The following is a 16,933-nucleotide window of genomic DNA, read 5'->3' as shown; positions in this document are numbered from 1 at the left end:
TCATTTGAATGAAGTCTGTGAACCTGTTTTTCGTGTAGTTAATGCAAACTACTGACAAGTGACAAACTATGCAAAGTATTCAACCTTCATCCTGTCGGTGTCCTGGAGATGGAGCAGATTCTTTACTCGCTGGAACAGAACATGTTTTACTTTTTCTTTTTAAAAAAAATGAATGTGAACAGAGTGAATCATGGACTGAAACTTTGTGTGGTTGTGGGTGTGTGTGCGTTTTGGGTGGAGGGCTTTCTAAACTGGCTCTTTGTCTGTTGCTTCCTGTTGCTTGGTCATAATGACTGACACGGGGGGGAAATGCATTTGAGTGACGGTCAGAGGGAGGGGGGTGCAGTGACTCCACCTAGAGGCGAACAAACTGTAAAAGTGTCCACCGCAAAGTCAGAGGAAGGAAATGCTTACCCACACTCTGTTGCACACACACACACACAGTACACACAGTACACACACACAGTACACACTGTGAGAGAGGTCCTTTTAAGGAAAAGGCTGAGCTCCTACCAGAGCTGAGTGGAGCAGAGGCAAAGCCCTCGAATACAGACGTCTAAATACATCCACACATTTACACACTGTTGTGACTGCATGTCTGGAGATTGTCACAAGATGGTTGACTTGTAAATACAGATCAGCAGATGCGATATAATACTCTGTTCATAGATACTTTCATCTAGCGTAGTGTGACACCTGTGATGTGAATCTTTAGTCCTATTTGTTTGGATTATCGATATGACACTTCACCATCCAGCAAAGGAACCACTTATTCCTTTTGATTTTACAGCTGGCAAGTTGGTGTCTGGTGCATTCATCTCCCAACAATGTGTCACCATTTTCACATCGAGTGAAACATGTTCGAGGTTTTGCTTGCTCATTGAGGGAGCTGTTGTGTTTCTCTATACTTTTTAAGCTCTCCACCCTAATATGTGAAATCCCTTGAGATAATGTGTGTTATGATTTGGCAATTGAATGTGTCTCTCGTGTCTAATTCAGCTCCCGTCTCCTTTCTCTCTCCTTTTCTATTTTCTATTCTTTATCCGTCCCGCAGGCCGAGGCCAGGCTGGCAGCGAAGAGGGCGGCCAGGGCAGAGGCCAGAGAGATCCGCATGAAGGAGCTGGAGAGGCAACAGAAGGAGGTATACGAGTCAGAATACACTCTCACATTTCAAACGGTGAAATACCAGGCACTGTTTAGCTAACACTGCCCACATGTGGCCTGGTGTAGTACGTTGGTTTGATCCAAAGAGAAACAGTTTGTTAAGAGTTGCATGTAGCACATCAGGGAGTTTCTGTCTGGTGCTTGAATTACACCTAAAGCAGCTCGGTGTTGTTGGACTTCAACACATTCATGCAGCATTATTACATCAGATATCTGACGCTAGGTGCTATTGGTTGATATGCAGAATAGTAAGAGGTTGTTGTTTCAACCCTGTGTCGGCAGATTGTTTTTCCTGTCGACATGCAGTGTTAAGCTGAAAGACTCCTTTGATCCTGCTGGTCAAAGGTCCGAGGAGTAAACACAGTGCTATAACTAACACTGCAAAGTGTAAGTGAATAAAGAAAAATGCACAGGTACAGTTTAAGACGTAAGAGAATGCAAGATTCCAACGTGTGTTTATCATCACACTGGTTTTACAAGATTAAAGTAATTCTAAAACATATTGAATGTAAGTCAGGATCAGCCTATAAACTCTTGATAAATCAGTTCTATCCTAAAATCCCTTCACACGCTGTAAATTATATTTAATAACTGACGCCGGGCTAATGGGGAATTACAGATAATCCACTCCACAATTTCACAACGATACAAGATCCCTGAAGAGACGTTTTCTTATTTCTTAGTCATGCATTGTACTTTGGGAATATTCTGTTGGGGAATATTAAGCGAAGTAAGAGTCTAAATGTTAGATGGTCAGTAGATGTGGATATTTCTTACAGTGTAGGTTCCTGTTGGGAGGATTAGTGCAGAGTCGGCCAAAGCAATGAGTAGAAAGTCCTTTAAAGAGGCTCACTAATTACTCTCAAGAAGGGTTTGAACCTTTTCCAATTAATCGCACGCCAAAAACTCTTCCAGGGCTTTGAATGGAAACTTTCCAAGACACATTTATTTAGAAGTCTTATCAACATGGCAAGAGCTTTGTGGAGATGAAAGAGCAAAGACCAGATAATAACCCTTAACGTTTCACCAGTTCTTACAAACCAATAATTATTCATTCTCTGTTATCTGTAATATACAAATCTGGCCAGTTGGTTATCATGGCTCTTTTTTGTGGCCCTTTCAACACTTTCTTCAGCAGTGGAAACTGGTTTTAAATGCACGCTTAATTTTATTCTTTAAAATAAACACAATATTTAGTCGATATTTACTCATCAGTGTACGTTATACATGGTTGATGAACAGAAAGACCAGAGAGAGCCTCGGCGTCCAGCACCTCCAGTGTCAATGTTGGCACTGGCACGATATTCTGATTTGTGTTGAAACAGGTGCACATCTGAAAGGTCTGTGTGTGTGGTTGTGTGTTTGTACTGCAGGTCAGTAGTGTGTTACTTGTTTTTCCTTCTCTGGTTTACTGACACAGGTCTGTAGCACGGAGAGTCACACTTTGTTAAGCTCCCTGGTCTTTACCTGCAGGATATATATAAACCATTTTTCCATTATGCCATCAAGGTATACTGGGCGGCTATTAAGGTTATTAAGCAATCACAACAAAGCCCAAAAACAACAGTCTACACACACACACACCGTCTCACACACACGCACTGTCTCTCTCTCTCTCTCACACACACACACACACACACACACAGACCAGACAGCTTAACAATGATTGTTAATCTGGTGTGTATGCCTGTGTGCGTGTGTATGTGTGTGTGTGCGCCAGCCGTGCGTCCTAAACCCTTCAGCCGAGTTCTAAAGTAGCTTAGCAGGTTGCGGTCCTCGGTCCAGGCTCCGGTGGAGCAGTTATTATTGTTGCGATGTTGTTGACGTGAGCGATGGGTCGCAGCGCTCACGGCCACGTTCTGAGTTTCCGGATCACTTCTCACACACTGAAGACCGAAGGCAAAGGTGGATTATTGGCTTCATAGCAGGAAACGAGACGTTCTGAAGTCTTAGCGTTGCGTCCTGCCCTGAGCTCTCCAACATGACTGGCCATGGTCTTACCTGCTGACCGCTGAGGAATGCAACCCGTCCTGGTTCCCTGAGGGCAGCAGGACGGCTGGGCATCGGCTCACAGTGAGGGGGCTGAAGGCTGCCCTCACTGGGCGCCCAAGAACCCCTCTGGTCAAGAAGGGGATCTCGGTGAGTTGAATGGAACCGTGGCAAACATGTAAGCTGATTGGGTAACTCACCGATGAGTGGGCATATGGCGTCGCCTCGCTCACTTGCTAATTGGGTGTCCAGACGAGTAATGACTGATAAGTAGTAGACACAGTCCATCCAGTCAGTTATTTATCTGCTATGGACTCTGGTTAATTCTCACATGTTATATTTGATGTTAAAAGTGGAAATGACAGCGTTTGGGCAGATGTCAAAGGTGAAACCGGAGAGAGTTGGAAGTCAGGGGTCAAGTGCAGAGATGTTCCTGTGTTAACTCTCCAGGGACGGGATGTGTTTGTCTCATAGAACAATAGGGATATTTGATGAATTACTGTATTCTGGCATGAGAGCTGGGGATGTGACCTCTAAGACAAAGACGTCCGCTGCTGCGAATCCATTTGTGAGAGCCAGAATCACAAAGCAGGAAATCTGTATGTTGGGCAACTGTACAAGGAGACAGTGGCAGCAAATCTGGATTAAAGTCCTGGGCCGACGGGATGGAAAGTGCAACGGTGAGGTTGGGGTGTGATTTCAGTGTGTTGTGCTGGGGTTTGATCGGTGGGAGGTTCTGAGATGCATGAAACACTGATGCTACTTGAATGAAGCAGCAGTGAACAACAAAATATAATAACAATTAGGATTTGTACAGAGTTTTAATCACAAAGACAAGAAAGTGGATTTACTGTGGCAGGTTGACTACATTTAATTCCACTTTGGCAGGTGAATGAGCCAGAATTCACCTCATTCTCTGGTGCTGTTAAATGTTTTTAGTAATTAACGGTTTGTCAGAAAATGAAAGGAAAGCTCTCAACACAGATCTTTGATGTGGATGTGAATGCAATATATGTTTATAATCACAAGTTTAAATGATTATTTGCTTTAATGTGTGTACGTCCTCAAACGTCCCATATTTCATACAACACCCACACGTGTCAGTGCTCATCCAGGCACATACTTGCACCTTTGCATGTCTCTTCTTGGCTACAGTTGATTTTCAGTGACGCATCATTTCATACCTCTCATGAGGCTGGTTATTTTCTCCTCTTTTCATGTCTGATATCTTCCCACATTTCCCCTCTCCCCCTCTTCCCCTCTTCCCCTCCCTCCCCGGTGCTGGTGTGTAGATCTTTCAGGTGCAGAAGGTAGGCTTCCTCTTCCTCTTCCTCACCTCAGCCTTAAGCTTGATCTCAACTTGGTTATGTTTATCATCTTTGGCACGTGCAAGAAAATATTGTAAACCAGTCACCTGTGCTCTGTTTTCTGACCTGTACTGTCTCCTTTTAGAAATATTATGGGCTGAACACCAAATTTGATGAGCCTGTGGACAACAGATGGGGAGATATTGAACAATGGATGGTACAGTTTCCGTGTGACAACAATTAAAACCACCCTATCGTGAACTTAATATTTTGCATGGGTTTATATCTTGTGGTTTTACAGTGTGCCCAGTCTGCTTGTAATATCCGGATCATTCCTGATAAGCCTGTTTTTTTTTATAAAAGAACAGATTATAATATGTCAGAGCTTGGACATTAACGCTGATCTCACTGACGGAGCAGGCTGCCCACTTGGCTTTCAATCAGCACGACTATCTGCCCTGTTGGTGTGAGGCTGCATGGAGGTTAACACATTGATTACTTGGTTTGAACAGTCCTGCATCATCAGAGAGGTTCGACCAGGAGGAAACCTGTGTGCGACTAATTGTATTAACCACGGTGTGTTTTTGAAGGTGCATCGGAAGAGAGGTGACAGGGTTTTGGACAGTGTTCCCATGTTGTTGTTGCTAACTGTGCGTCAGTGGTTTGTTGGCTGGATTACTGGTTGAGTGTGATGCTCACAAGCACGTACTGTAAAGGACTCCTGTGAAACGTTGGTGGGCTGAAATGTAAATATGCAACTCCCTGAACTGGACAAGATGTGTTCCTCCTTCATCCATCCGTCTCATTGATCTTTGACATCTCTCTCCTCCTCCACGCTCTCCCTCCCCCTCTCCTCCTCCACCTTTACTCCCTCATACCTCCCTCCGCCGTCCAGGAGGACAGTGAGCGATACTCACGTTCTTCACAGATAACCAGGGTTTGTAGCTTTCCCTCTGTTTCCGTCTCCTCACGCTTCTCCTCTGAACCCTAGTCTGTCTTCCATCACTTGAAAAGAAAGACACAAGGGAACGACACATTATCCAATGTTACATTCAGGTTGATGAACATGTACTGTGGAGTAGTGACTGTTATAAACATTGCTGAAGTCTATTATCTGGAATACAATTAATTATGATCACGTTCTAATGTGTTCTTGGTTTAATTTGTTGTTAAAATGTTCTATTGTTTTAATAATTCAGGACAATCTAGATTTTCACAACCCTCATTCTATTAGTGCCACTTAAGTCATTGCATTGTCCAAAGAATCTATAATGTTCTATGTTCAGATATGTTTCTCCATTTACCACAGTTTTCTGTAACCTGGCTTTTATTTGCAGCCAAGAAACTCTTTGAATTTTGGCTTTTATTTGAGATTGTGTTTCACAAAGTACGACAGGAAATCATTGTAATTTAGAAATGTGCTTTTGTCATTCAGTCAGAGATATTTTGTAACTTAACTTTTGGTGTGAGCATCACTAAGAAAGCAAGAAACCACATTTTGCAGCAGAGGAAACGTACATATAGCAGCATTAAGTTAATAATCCCAATTTAAAACCACAGGTCACATATAGAGCAGTCGTAGAAGGAGCCACTGTTAAGAAAGATGTTAAAATCCACTGTTCCCAGTCACATGTTGATGTCCAGTCTAACCATCCATTCCAATGCTCTCTCACACAGCTCTCTGACGATGATGAGCGGATGTCAGTGGGAAGCCGGGGAAGTGTCAGGGTCAGTATCACTCAAACAACTCCTCTTTAAACCCCTTTTCTCTTTCAGTCGTTATTACTACAATTACTTTTTAATACCAGACCTGGTCTTCTTCGAGCTTTAGTGGCGTGGAGGCCGTGTGTGTGTCTGTCCTTGATAATCAAACGAGGTGCGTCAGTGTGGGCGTCACTTGTTGCTGGTTGTGTTGATGTTGTTGTGTTTTTCTGCACAGTCGCCCCTTGATGCGGTCGGGGCTTATGCTGGAGGGGTAAGGGCCGATCTTCTTGAAACAGTCTGGTTTCTAACCTGTCTCGTTGTTTGACTAACACCTGGTTCTGAAGGGAGTCACATAGTCCCAAGGAATGTTTGTGTATAATGAATTAAACAGATTTTAGTAGTAAAACGGTACAACACATTAACGGTCGCATTATGTTGGAAACTCTGCATGAATGTGGACTAACTGAGTCGGTCTCTTATGTTGGCTCATGTATTTGTTGGAGCTTTTGTGAAGGGTCATTGCCAAACTTGGAGAAAGTTCGGATTTGATTTCAACAAAAAGAACACTGTGTTATTTGGCTTCAACCGAAAAAAACCCCCACGTCAGTTCTATTTCAGGATCTGTTTTGTCTCTAGATTCTAAGTGATGTGTTTTTTTGGGCAGTTTATCAGCTGAAGGGGTTTGTTTTCGTCTTGCACGTTGTTCCACTGTGACCTTGACTGTACATTTCACCAGTGGCCTGAAGAGTCCGTTCATTGTGCATGTGGATGTGTTGCATGTTGCCTGGATTCTCGAGAAGAGATTTGTCTCGACGGCTCGTGTTCGTCCTTCATGGTTTCTCCGTCTCTCCCTTCACTTAAAGGGCGCCTCACTTAAGAAGCCGAAGAAAAAGAAGAAACATAAGCACAAAGACAAAGATGTACGTGAAAGCTCAAACTGCACAGACCGCCTTCAGAAATGGCCTCAGTGTTTCTCAATCGTGTTCTTTTATTCACAGGGGAACGGCAATGACGATGATCACAGTGTCGTGTCCAGCAGGGTCAGTAGCTGTGTGTCAGACTGATTGTACGCACGTCTGTATCTGGTCGGTTGTGGGGATGTTTAGTTGATTGCATGACTCCTCCTGGGGAAGGGAAGTAACAGAATCTGCTTCCCATCACTCATTCCTCTCTTTTCTCTCTCCTGCTGTCAGAGCTCGAGACTCAGTGATGAAAGCAGAGTTTCCCGCGGGTCCAAGCTAGACCTAACGGTGCGTGTTGACTGAAAAGTCTTATGTTGACGCCTTATTACAATATCCAGCTGTGATCTAGTGTTGATGGACATTTGAAAAATACCGTTATACAAAACCACAGAGGTATGAGAGTGAGCTGGTATTGATAGTTTGTGTGATTGAGGCCAGAACCCAAACAGGGTGATGTGTTGACTTCATTAGAACTTTCAAACAGAGGAAACGTCTGTAGAGTTTGAAGGGATTTTCCATTTCTGCTGCAATCGAGTTGCGCAAAGTTTGAAATAAAACAGAGGAATTGGCAACTTAAAGCAAAACTGTGTAACTTTTACAGCGCCCTCTGTTGTCTTTTGAACTGATCCACAAGGTTTTGCATTACTCTTGAACTTGCTGGACCTGATGGTGACAGTTGAAACGGAGACTCTCAGTCAGTGACTTCTCACAGGAAATCGTTCCCACTCACCAAAATTTACATAGAGCAAGAACAGACATTCAGGGAGTGACACCAGCATCATTCTCCCAAGTCAGTGAAGCATTAAACTCATTTTGAAGCTGGGTAAAGAAGTGGCGTAGTGTTGCATAGAGGAAGGACCTCTGGGTGAAAATAGACCCAGACCTGAAGCTTCTCAACGCAAATACTTTTAATTCAGAAAAACGCTCCTGCTACTTTTACATGGTATAAAAAACCTGTTTCTTTAATTCGACCCTCCGTCTGTCTGCCAGTGTTGAACAGAACAGAGCTCTGCCTTTTATAAAGATGTTTGTCTTCACCAGAGAAATGATTTACTGCTCATCCTCAACACTTGTGCTCCTCAGTCGACCAACAAATTGTGTAACTGCCTAAAAACATCTGTCAGACGGATGTGGTGACGTTAGTGTTTGTGTGTGAGGTTTGATGTTGTCGCCTGTGCTTCCCACTCGCAGAGCTCCAGACTGAGTGACGAGAGCCGGTTGTCTCGTGCCTCGAGATCAGAGCTGCAGCCGGTGGGTGGCACTGCTCTGCAGACTGTGGTCTTTGTTCTCGTGCCACTAACGGCCTGTGATGTGCACTTCTCTTAGGGACTAAAGTTGTGATCGTGTGCTGCCATATTAACTTGTTTCTATTAACGACCTTTTGGTTTTTTAATGAGTCATATAGTGATTTGTCAAATAAGCTTTCCTGAATAATGCATGCATGTGCAGCACGTTTTTGTTTTGTGTTGGATTTCCCAAAGTTGTTACATAGCAGTATAGTGATATATTTTTTAAATGACTTTGTGTTGAAGTCTCTACAAGCACACAAGTTGTCGAGTTGTTTTTCTGTTTTAAAAACGAGCTCTACTCATGACTTCTCTGTGTGCGATATGACTGTTTCCTGGGAAAAAGCCACAGAAGCTTTGTTGTAGGTAAAAGTTTCATTGGTCTGTGTTGTGTTGTGTTGTGCATGTGATTAACTCAACTTGTACAGACAAAGTCTGAGTTACACTTTTGTGCCATGGCATGAATACAATGCGTGTAAGTTACACCTTTGCTGACAAGTTGAGGCGACTTTCCAGAACGCATGCTTTGAACTTCCTGTCGTCTCTTTCCCATCTCCCTCCTTCTCTTGGCTCATTACTCTTCCCTCCTTCTGCCCCTCTCATCATTTCAGAGCTCCTTTGCTTCCTCTGACCTGTACGGCCTCAATGGTCTGTCCTCCTCTAGAAACGCAGGTTCAGCTTTCAATGGTTACCAGGTCTGTATCTCAGACAGACGCACAAACACTTGACAAAGGTTTAGCTGTGTTTTCTTTTCACAATTGGAAAAGGGGCATCTCACAGACAGTGTTCTGTGTTCACACCCCTGAACCATGAGTTCCTGTTTACTCTGTATGCGTGTGTGTGTGTGTGTCTGCGCAGTCACATGTGCAGAACTCCTTATATGAAGACAGCATCTGCAGTGGATCACGCAGACTCACTGGATCCAGCTCCCATGTAAGACTTAGTTGGAAAAATATGGGTTTTGTTGGTTTGGCAAACATGAGAGTGGCCATGTTTTAGTGAAATAACTGAGTTGGTGTGCGACTAACACAGTTGTTACAGATGCTTTCTGTCTGACATGAGTTGGACCTTATTGACTTACTGACTGACAGAGGGGTTGCTGCTGCTGCATGGGGAAGACTTTGCATCTATTATGATCTAGTTCAACGTTTCAGTTCTGTTGTGGTTTTGGAAACGACACATTTTGCACGAAGCTGATAGTGTCGTAGATTCTGAATTGCTGTGTCACGAATCTCCCCGCGATGCGTGTGCTGCCTGTTGTGTTGGACTAAGTGATCCTTTAAAGATTGCCTTGCTTCCGTTGGATTGCTCGTGTCCACAGGAACATGACGGTGTGTTTTTCTCCGCAGCCATTAGACTACACTAGTTATCGCAGCTCTGGCTCCAGAGCCTCCAGCAGGGCCGGTTCAGCCCGGGCCAGCCCAGTGGTGAGCTCTCCCTCCTCAGACACCCTGCTACCCACAAAATGATGAGGTCGTCATGTTCTTACACCGCAGCATTGAGTTATGATCCACTGTTTCACATCAGAGAGAATCCAAGACACACCTAAAGCTACACGGAGCATTAAAGGGCCCTCGCACCTTTTGTGCAGATGCTGTGCTGTCACTGCAGAGCGACACGATACAGAACCGTCATGATCCTTGAGTTCTGCACAAAACGTAAAGATTGTTCTCTTGTGTGAACACATTAGCACAAGAAGGTGGTGGACATGGAGTCTACTTTGTAACTGGAGAACAAGATGCAGTGTGACATTTCAACTAGAGAGAAATATGAAAGTGGAAGAAAGCGATGAGGTTACTCCGGAGCAGCAGTGAAGTAAGAACATCACCGATGAGCTTGTGCTGTTAACAGATGAGGAGAAATTGAAAGAATAATAAAAACTTTATTTATGGCTGGTGCCAAAACTTGGTGTCAACCGGTGCAGAATCCAAAGATCATTAAAGGTTCTTTGACGCCACAGCATGTGCACAAAGGTGCGAGGGGCCTTCAGTGAGGTGACATGAATTGAAACTCTTAGGTAACTGGTAACATCCCACAGTTCCCAGTATGTAGCAGCGACTGGGCTTCAGTTGAGGCTTGTTTTGGATTTAGATGTGTGTCGATCCATCAGCTGTCAGTGTATGAAGCGATGGGCTGCACCAGAATGTGACGTCAGTGACTGGGAAAGGAATGATCATGATTTAGAGATGTTATTTTTATTAATGGACAGTGTGATGCATTCATCAATGTTCTAGTTCATCCCCCTTGAATTTCCAACACGCAGCTTGTCCAGTTACTTCTTTCTTTGAGAAAATACAAAAATAGGAGGTTGATGATTTGATTATTTTAAATCCAAAGACAAGAACATGTGTAAATTCTCCACTTCTACATATGCTTTGTTTCTCCGACTGGTTTTTTGAAGTGGCTGGTGTTTCTTGTTGCAAATGTTTGGCTCCATTGTTGACATGTCTCGCCCCCTGCTGGCCGATGTAGGACAACTGCAGCTCTGTTGCCAGTTATTTGAGGAGTGCAGCCGGTGGCAGTGGCCTCCACCGGGACCTGGACGATGTGACTATCCCTGACTTTTCAGATGTGAGTCTGTCGGCACCCACCGGAGGCAGAGGCTGGGATGTGAGCTGGATTCCTGCTCGATTTGTTTTGCCCGCTCATCCTCACTCTGTGTGCAGACTCCCAGTTTGTCTAACAACCAGATTGTTTCTGAGTGTGTGTGTGTGTGTGTGGCTTGAAGCAGAAATGGTGGATTATGTTTCTGTTATTGCTTTAACACATGATTTGTTGTTGAATGGACGGAATGTCCTACGGATTTCAGACCAGTCGATTTCCACATCGACTAATCATCTGCATGATGTTCCACATTAAAATATATCCTATGTTCATTAATATAAAACAGGTTGAGCTGTTTTGTGTGTGGTTTTTTGAGTAGGAAGCATCAAGGTTTTATCACTGCTGCCTGTCTCCCCCCCTCAGTCCTTTTGGCCTTGTGGCCTCTCTATGATCCTCTGATTCCTCTGACTGTAGTTTGTTTTTTGTCTCAAAAGGTGGAGGACAGAGATTATCTTGAGAAGGTGAGTGGACCACTCGTCACTCAAAATGCATTCAGTGATTTCAGATCATGGAGAACATTGACAATACGAATTTAAGAGCTTTTTTAAAATATGTATTTTGTCACTTTTCTTAGGGATCTCGAGCAGCTTCTGCCTTAACTGCAACAACGCTCCCATCCTTGGGTGGGACGTCCTCCCGAAGGGGAAGTGGAGAGACGTCCTTAACTGTAGACGCTGAGACGTCCATACGTGAAATCAAGGTAATGCTGAAGAAATGAGAGGGAGGAAGAGGAGAGAGAAGCTTCCTGTGCGTCCACATGAGACTCTGATCAAAAAGAAATGATAAGAACTTTAATCTCAGTTGAGTCAGTTGATGTTTAAGTAAGAAGTTGTTGTCAGAGCGTGGAAAGAAGACAACAGATCCAAGGAAATGTTCTTCTATGCAGTTCTGTGCTCGGTTCATACCATTTGCATTCTTTCTTCAAAGCACTTCTGTCAGTGTGACTGTTGCACCAAACCTTCTGCTTCCCTCTTTCTGATGCTGTCACCCTGTGCTTCTCTGCTCACTGTCACCTCTGCCTCTGCTGCTGCTGCCCTCTTCACCAGGAGATTCATGAACTGAAGGATCAGATTCAAGATGTGGAAATCAAGTACACGCAGAACCTAAAAGAAGCTAAGGTATAAGCCCCAAAATCTGCTGAGCGTGCACTGGTTACTGCAGATCGATAAACCAACTGACGATTCTGAACTGAAAAAATGAAAGTTTTCTTTTCCTAACTGTAAAACATTTGCTACAGGATCAATACTGGTGCTTTAGACTCAACACAAATATTCACACACGTTGACAAGTTGTGTGAAAATGCAAATTGATAAACTTGCATCTGCATGCTGCTGCCTTTCTTCATTACGGCCTTCATGTCTTTACTTCAACCAGCATTTAAACTTGTGAGATACAGATAAGTCGTCACCTCCTACATTCGTCTGTTCTCTCTTGTGTTCGTGACCTCAGGACACGTTGTCAGAAGTGGAGGAGAAGTATCGTAAAGCCATGGTGTCCAACGCTCAGCTGGATAACGAGAAGAACAACTATATGTATCAGGTGGACACGCTCAAGGACTCGCTCATGGAGCTGGAGGAGCTGCTGTCTGAGTCCAATAGAGGATACGAGGAGAAGGTCAAGGTACGTGAGGGAGGACAGGATGATGGTCTGAGAGCTTTATAGAGTTTGGCCACTTGAAATTCCAGTAAAGTCGAATGACTCAAACCTTGATGATGACTTCAAACTGCTTGTTTACCGAGGACGGATGCTTACAAATGAAAACACTCAAGTTTTATCTGTTGTCAAACTGTGTTTCGTTCTCCACAGGATTTCGAGCGAGAGAAACACGCCCACGGTGTCCTTCAGTTCCAGTTCAGTGAAATGAAAGAGACACTAAAACAAAGTGAAGAGCTGCTGAATGTGAGTATCTGTCTCCCAGTGGGATAACGTGTTTACTGACCTGTGGAAGTGGACATGGATCCTCCTCTGGGTTCAGATGGGAAATGGTCTTTATTTATACGGCGCTCTTCTGGTCTCGATGACCACTCAACAGTCCAGTTTGACAAACCACTGCTCGTCACTCAGTCTGTCACTTAGAGAAGCTTATTCTTTCTTCATCCACCGTACGCCTGCGTTTCTCTTTTCTCTCTCTCTTCCTCTCTCTTCCTCTCAAGCTTTGTTTTCCTTTCTTGCCACTCAGGAGATCCGTCAGCTGCGTTTGAAACAGGACGGTTATGTTAGAGAAATATCTGACCTGCAGGAGACGGTGGAGTGGAAGGATAAAAAAATTGGGGTACGACCTGTGAACCCTTTATCTTTTACATTTGGTATTGTCTCTCCTTTGCATGATGCTGAACACCTTTTACTTTCACTTCTTTTCCACAACTCCCTTCCTCTCTGCCACTCGGCTCGGCTCAGGCCTTAGAGCGACAGAAAGAATACACGGACGCAATCCGAACTGAGCGGGATGAGCTCAGAGAGGAGTCGGTGAAGCTCAAAGACATTCTGAAGGTACTCGGAGAACATGTCTGTCTCATTCCTCTTGTGCTCAACGTCAGCGATGTGTGAGCGTTTGGGAAATACAGTTTGAAACTATGATGGTGAAAAATAAGGTTTTCAATATATTATTACTGTGTTAACTACAGTGAATCTTAAAGGGATAGTTATCTACTCACCACTATGCCGATGGATGGAGGGTGAAGTGTTTGAGTCTCAGGGGTAAACAGCGTTGCAGCCGAATCCAATACAACTGAAGTAAATGGTGTCCTCTTCTTCAGTTGAATAAAACCACAGTAAAAAGATAACGTGTCTTGTTGTTTTCTGTTGTTTAAAATTCTCTGAAAATGTGATTTAAGTTTTCTTATCAAAGCCAAATAGACATTTAACTGTATAGTGCAACTCACTGAACTAATGTTGTGACTTTGTCCTGTGTTTAGAAACATGGAATCGTGTTGGGACCTGATCTAAGCGTCAATGGGGACATTGGTGAAGCAGATGTTGACGGCTCCTCCTCTGGAGACGCTGCTCAACAACCAGCTCAGGACTCTCAGACAACAGAGGGGAACAGCATGCTCGGTAAAACCCACTGTGGAACTACATCTTTATTTCTTTTGAACGCATGGCTCATTTTAACTTGTGTTATTTTAACTGTGATTTGCACTGATCTTAAAGGATAAACCTGGTGATAATCTAGATTTTTCTTGAGATTGGAATCAGTCCTTGGAACCCTGGGCCTTGGAAAACAGTGGGTGACGAATGATCTCACCACAAAGTCAGTGTTCTAGATGTTCTGGAGCCTGCAACTCGCCACGAGAGCCTTTTATTAAAGAGAATTACAATCAAAGTCTGTGGCAACTTTCTGCCAGGTTGTTTGAAACTGTTAAAGGATTCAGAACAGCTGCCAAAGTTTCAACAAGTCAAGTAAAGACCAGTAACAACAATAATAATGTATTCTACTTTACTTTATCTGTGTGTTTTACACTTTACCATAGAGCTGCCTGCTGCCATAAATAATAACAACACTAACACACACACTATTTACTCCTGTTGGACAAATGCTTGTACGTCGTTCTCAGTACAAAGTTGATGGGCTTGTGTCTGAGACCAACAGACACGAGTGGGATGTTGAACTTGAGTCTTTTCATTGAAAATCCAGTTGTTGATGAACAACATCATCAAGAACGGTTTTGAGAGTCACCAGCTTTATCCTTTGAAACTAAGATCACTAACTTGTCTCGTCTTCATCGCTAACGTTTTGACCTTTTATATCATTTCTCTTGCACCTTTCGCATCATTCATGTTATTTCCATTTCACAAGCAAATCTGGTCGTGTGTGTGTGTGGTGTTGGTGTGTAGATGATGACTGGTCTCTCGTAGCATATCGACAGATGTGTAGAGACATGTGGATTGTTATACAGATGCTCTTGAGCTGCCAGTCTCTGGCTTCTCTTCTTGTCAAACAGCTGTTCGGGGGATCGAGAACTTCTCTTCGGTGTCGCTCCTGCCTTTCTTCTTCTTGTGCTTCTCTTGGGTACCTTAACTCTCGTGCTTCTCTTTCCGGGCCTCTGAATCAATTGGGTGTTCTGCCCATATCTGCGAATGTGCTTCCTGATGAAGACTTTTTGAAAATCATGTCTTAAAGTCTACGTTTCTTTGGCCTTTTATCACCATGTGCTCTTCATGATCTCCCAGGCAACACAGAGGAGACTGAGGAGGTGGATCCAGATCAGCATCCAGACATTTTGAAAGAGGAAGCCAAAGAGAACCAGTTGAGCTCTGATAAACTCTGTGATGCTGCTGTGTCCACAATGGAAACATCAGCAGCTGCAGAAGAACAGCCTACAGACGAGCAACAGACAGTGGACGAGAGCACTGGAGGAAGCGACATCAGCAAAGACTTGAATGTTGACACTCCTGATCATCCAGTTACTGAAGCCAAAGATATAATTGTAACAAGTGCTGAGGAGAATAGTCCAGACACAGAAACAACCACAGGTGAGGCAGGTTTAGTGGAGATAGAAACCGAAAGCAAGAGGGATGATTTTAAACAGACATGTGACGACAAGCTTAGTGAAAATATACAGGAAGCAGCTGTGGAAAGTGATTTGAGGAGTAAAGAATCATGTCCTCAGCAAACAGATGTGAAGGACATCTCGAGAGACGTAGAGAACGACGAGGCAGAGGAAGTAACGAGTAAATCTCAGGGTGCTGCTGCTTCAGGGAAAAGGAAGAAAAAGAAGAGAAGAGGCAAAAAGAAAGGGAACCAACAAAACGAGGTAACAGAAAAAGAAAGCAGCAAAACAGAAGCGAGTGTAGAACCAGATACAAAAGATAATAGGTCAACAACAGAACCTGATATAGATGATTCTGAAATCCTCAAGGAATCAAAGATGGATCAAGTAGAGAAAGAGCAGGTGGGGAAACAAACTGAGGAAGTAGAAGCAGCAAAATCAGTCGAACCAACTGAAACCGTTTCTCTCAAAGAATCTTTCACAGAACCAAGAGAGGATCATGTTACAAACGAGCAGGACAAGGAACAAACTGAGGCGATACAAGAAATAAAAGAAGCGGCACCAAGCGAAACCCTTTCTTGCACTGAAACTCCCGAGGAAATAAGAGTAAGTCCTGTAACAAGTGAACAGAACAAAGATCAGAGTGAAACAGCAGAAATAATCGAGGTGGTGGCACCGACAGAAACTTTTTCTCAAAGTGAAACCCCGAAGGAATTATGCAGAGAAGCCAGAGAGGATGAGCAGGGCGTAGAAGAACCAGAGAAAGCAGGAACAGTTGAACCATGTCCTCCAGAGACCCGTCTCAGTGCATGTGATCTCACCGACCCCTCCAACAGCACAGAGATCACCGATGGCCCAGACAGAAAGTTCACTGACAGTGTAGATGAGTCAGAACCCTCAGCTAATGGTCACATCCTCCATCATGAGTCCAAAATCAATGATAATGTAGAGGATGAAGAAGTTGATGAGATGAAACCTGAATGTAAAACTGAGGGAAACACTGAAGATGAACCACACGTTCCGAGCAGCATCGATGTTGCTGCTGATGTCTCTGAGTCCACAAACATTCAGGAGGGAATAGACCTCACGTCGGCCTCGTCGCCAGATTCTGAAGACGTCACAGTCTGTCTCAAAAGCTTGTCTGACTCCGAGCCTCAACCAGAGCCATCATCGCTGAGGGATGAGTCTCCCATCGGGGTTCCTGATGAAGATCCTGAGGAGACAACTGAGACACTGAAAGACGTAGAGGCGGCAGGAACAGAGACCGAGCAGGAGTGTTTTCCTCTCGGTGTCACCGCTCCAGAGCTAAAACCAGATGAGATAGAAGAAGAGCCAGATAAAAAAGATAATAGGTCAACAACAGAACCTGAGATAGACGATTCTGAAATCCTCAAGGAATCAAAGATGGATCAAGTAGAGAAAGAGCA

The 16,933-nt window shown here is 43.9% G+C and overlaps 1 protein-coding gene across 12 annotated transcripts in view; it reads left to right on the top strand.

Annotated features, from left to right (window-relative positions):
- lrrfip1a (leucine rich repeat (in FLII) interacting protein 1a) overlaps window positions 1-16,933 on the top strand; it is a 31,736-nt gene that overhangs the window by 10,202 nt on the left and 4,601 nt on the right. For 2 of the 12 annotated variants that reach the window (XM_035174463.2, XM_035174462.2), the window contains 23 exons: window positions 1,055-1,141; window positions 4,446-4,463; window positions 4,606-4,677; window positions 5,356-5,397; window positions 6,138-6,188; window positions 6,400-6,435; window positions 7,028-7,084; window positions 7,163-7,204; window positions 7,358-7,414; window positions 8,318-8,377; window positions 9,024-9,107; window positions 9,271-9,345; window positions 9,762-9,839; window positions 10,885-11,022; window positions 11,451-11,477; window positions 11,591-11,716; window positions 12,063-12,134; window positions 12,466-12,636; window positions 12,823-12,915; window positions 13,196-13,288; window positions 13,414-13,506; window positions 13,932-14,070; window positions 15,187-15,489. In XM_035174463.2, the coding sequence (XP_035030354.2) occupies window positions 1,055-1,141; window positions 4,446-4,463; window positions 4,606-4,677; window positions 5,356-5,397; window positions 6,138-6,188; window positions 6,400-6,435; window positions 7,028-7,084; window positions 7,163-7,204; window positions 7,358-7,414; window positions 8,318-8,377; window positions 9,024-9,107; window positions 9,271-9,345; window positions 9,762-9,839; window positions 10,885-11,022; window positions 11,451-11,477; window positions 11,591-11,716; window positions 12,063-12,134; window positions 12,466-12,636; window positions 12,823-12,915; window positions 13,196-13,288; window positions 13,414-13,506; window positions 13,932-14,070; window positions 15,187-15,489 (2,014 nt within the window). Of the gene's footprint in view, window positions 1-1,054; window positions 1,142-3,139; window positions 3,304-4,445; window positions 4,464-4,605; window positions 4,678-5,355; window positions 5,398-6,137; window positions 6,189-6,399; window positions 6,436-7,027; window positions 7,085-7,162; window positions 7,205-7,357; window positions 7,415-8,317; window positions 8,378-9,023; window positions 9,108-9,270; window positions 9,346-9,761; window positions 9,840-10,884; window positions 11,023-11,450; window positions 11,478-11,590; window positions 11,717-12,062; window positions 12,135-12,465; window positions 12,637-12,822; window positions 12,916-13,195; window positions 13,289-13,413; window positions 13,507-13,931; window positions 14,071-15,186; window positions 15,490-16,933 lie in introns of those variants that run through there. The other 10 variants (XM_035174464.2, XM_035174465.2, XM_035174466.2 and 7 more) reach the window with 10 other exon arrangements.

The sequence above is a fragment of the Hippoglossus stenolepis genome, chromosome 13 (assembly GCF_022539355.2).
Source record: "Hippoglossus stenolepis isolate QCI-W04-F060 chromosome 13, HSTE1.2, whole genome shotgun sequence".
Lineage (NCBI taxonomy): Eukaryota > Metazoa > Chordata > Actinopteri > Pleuronectiformes > Pleuronectidae > Hippoglossus > Hippoglossus stenolepis.
This window is presented reverse-complemented; position numbering and strand designations above follow the sequence as displayed.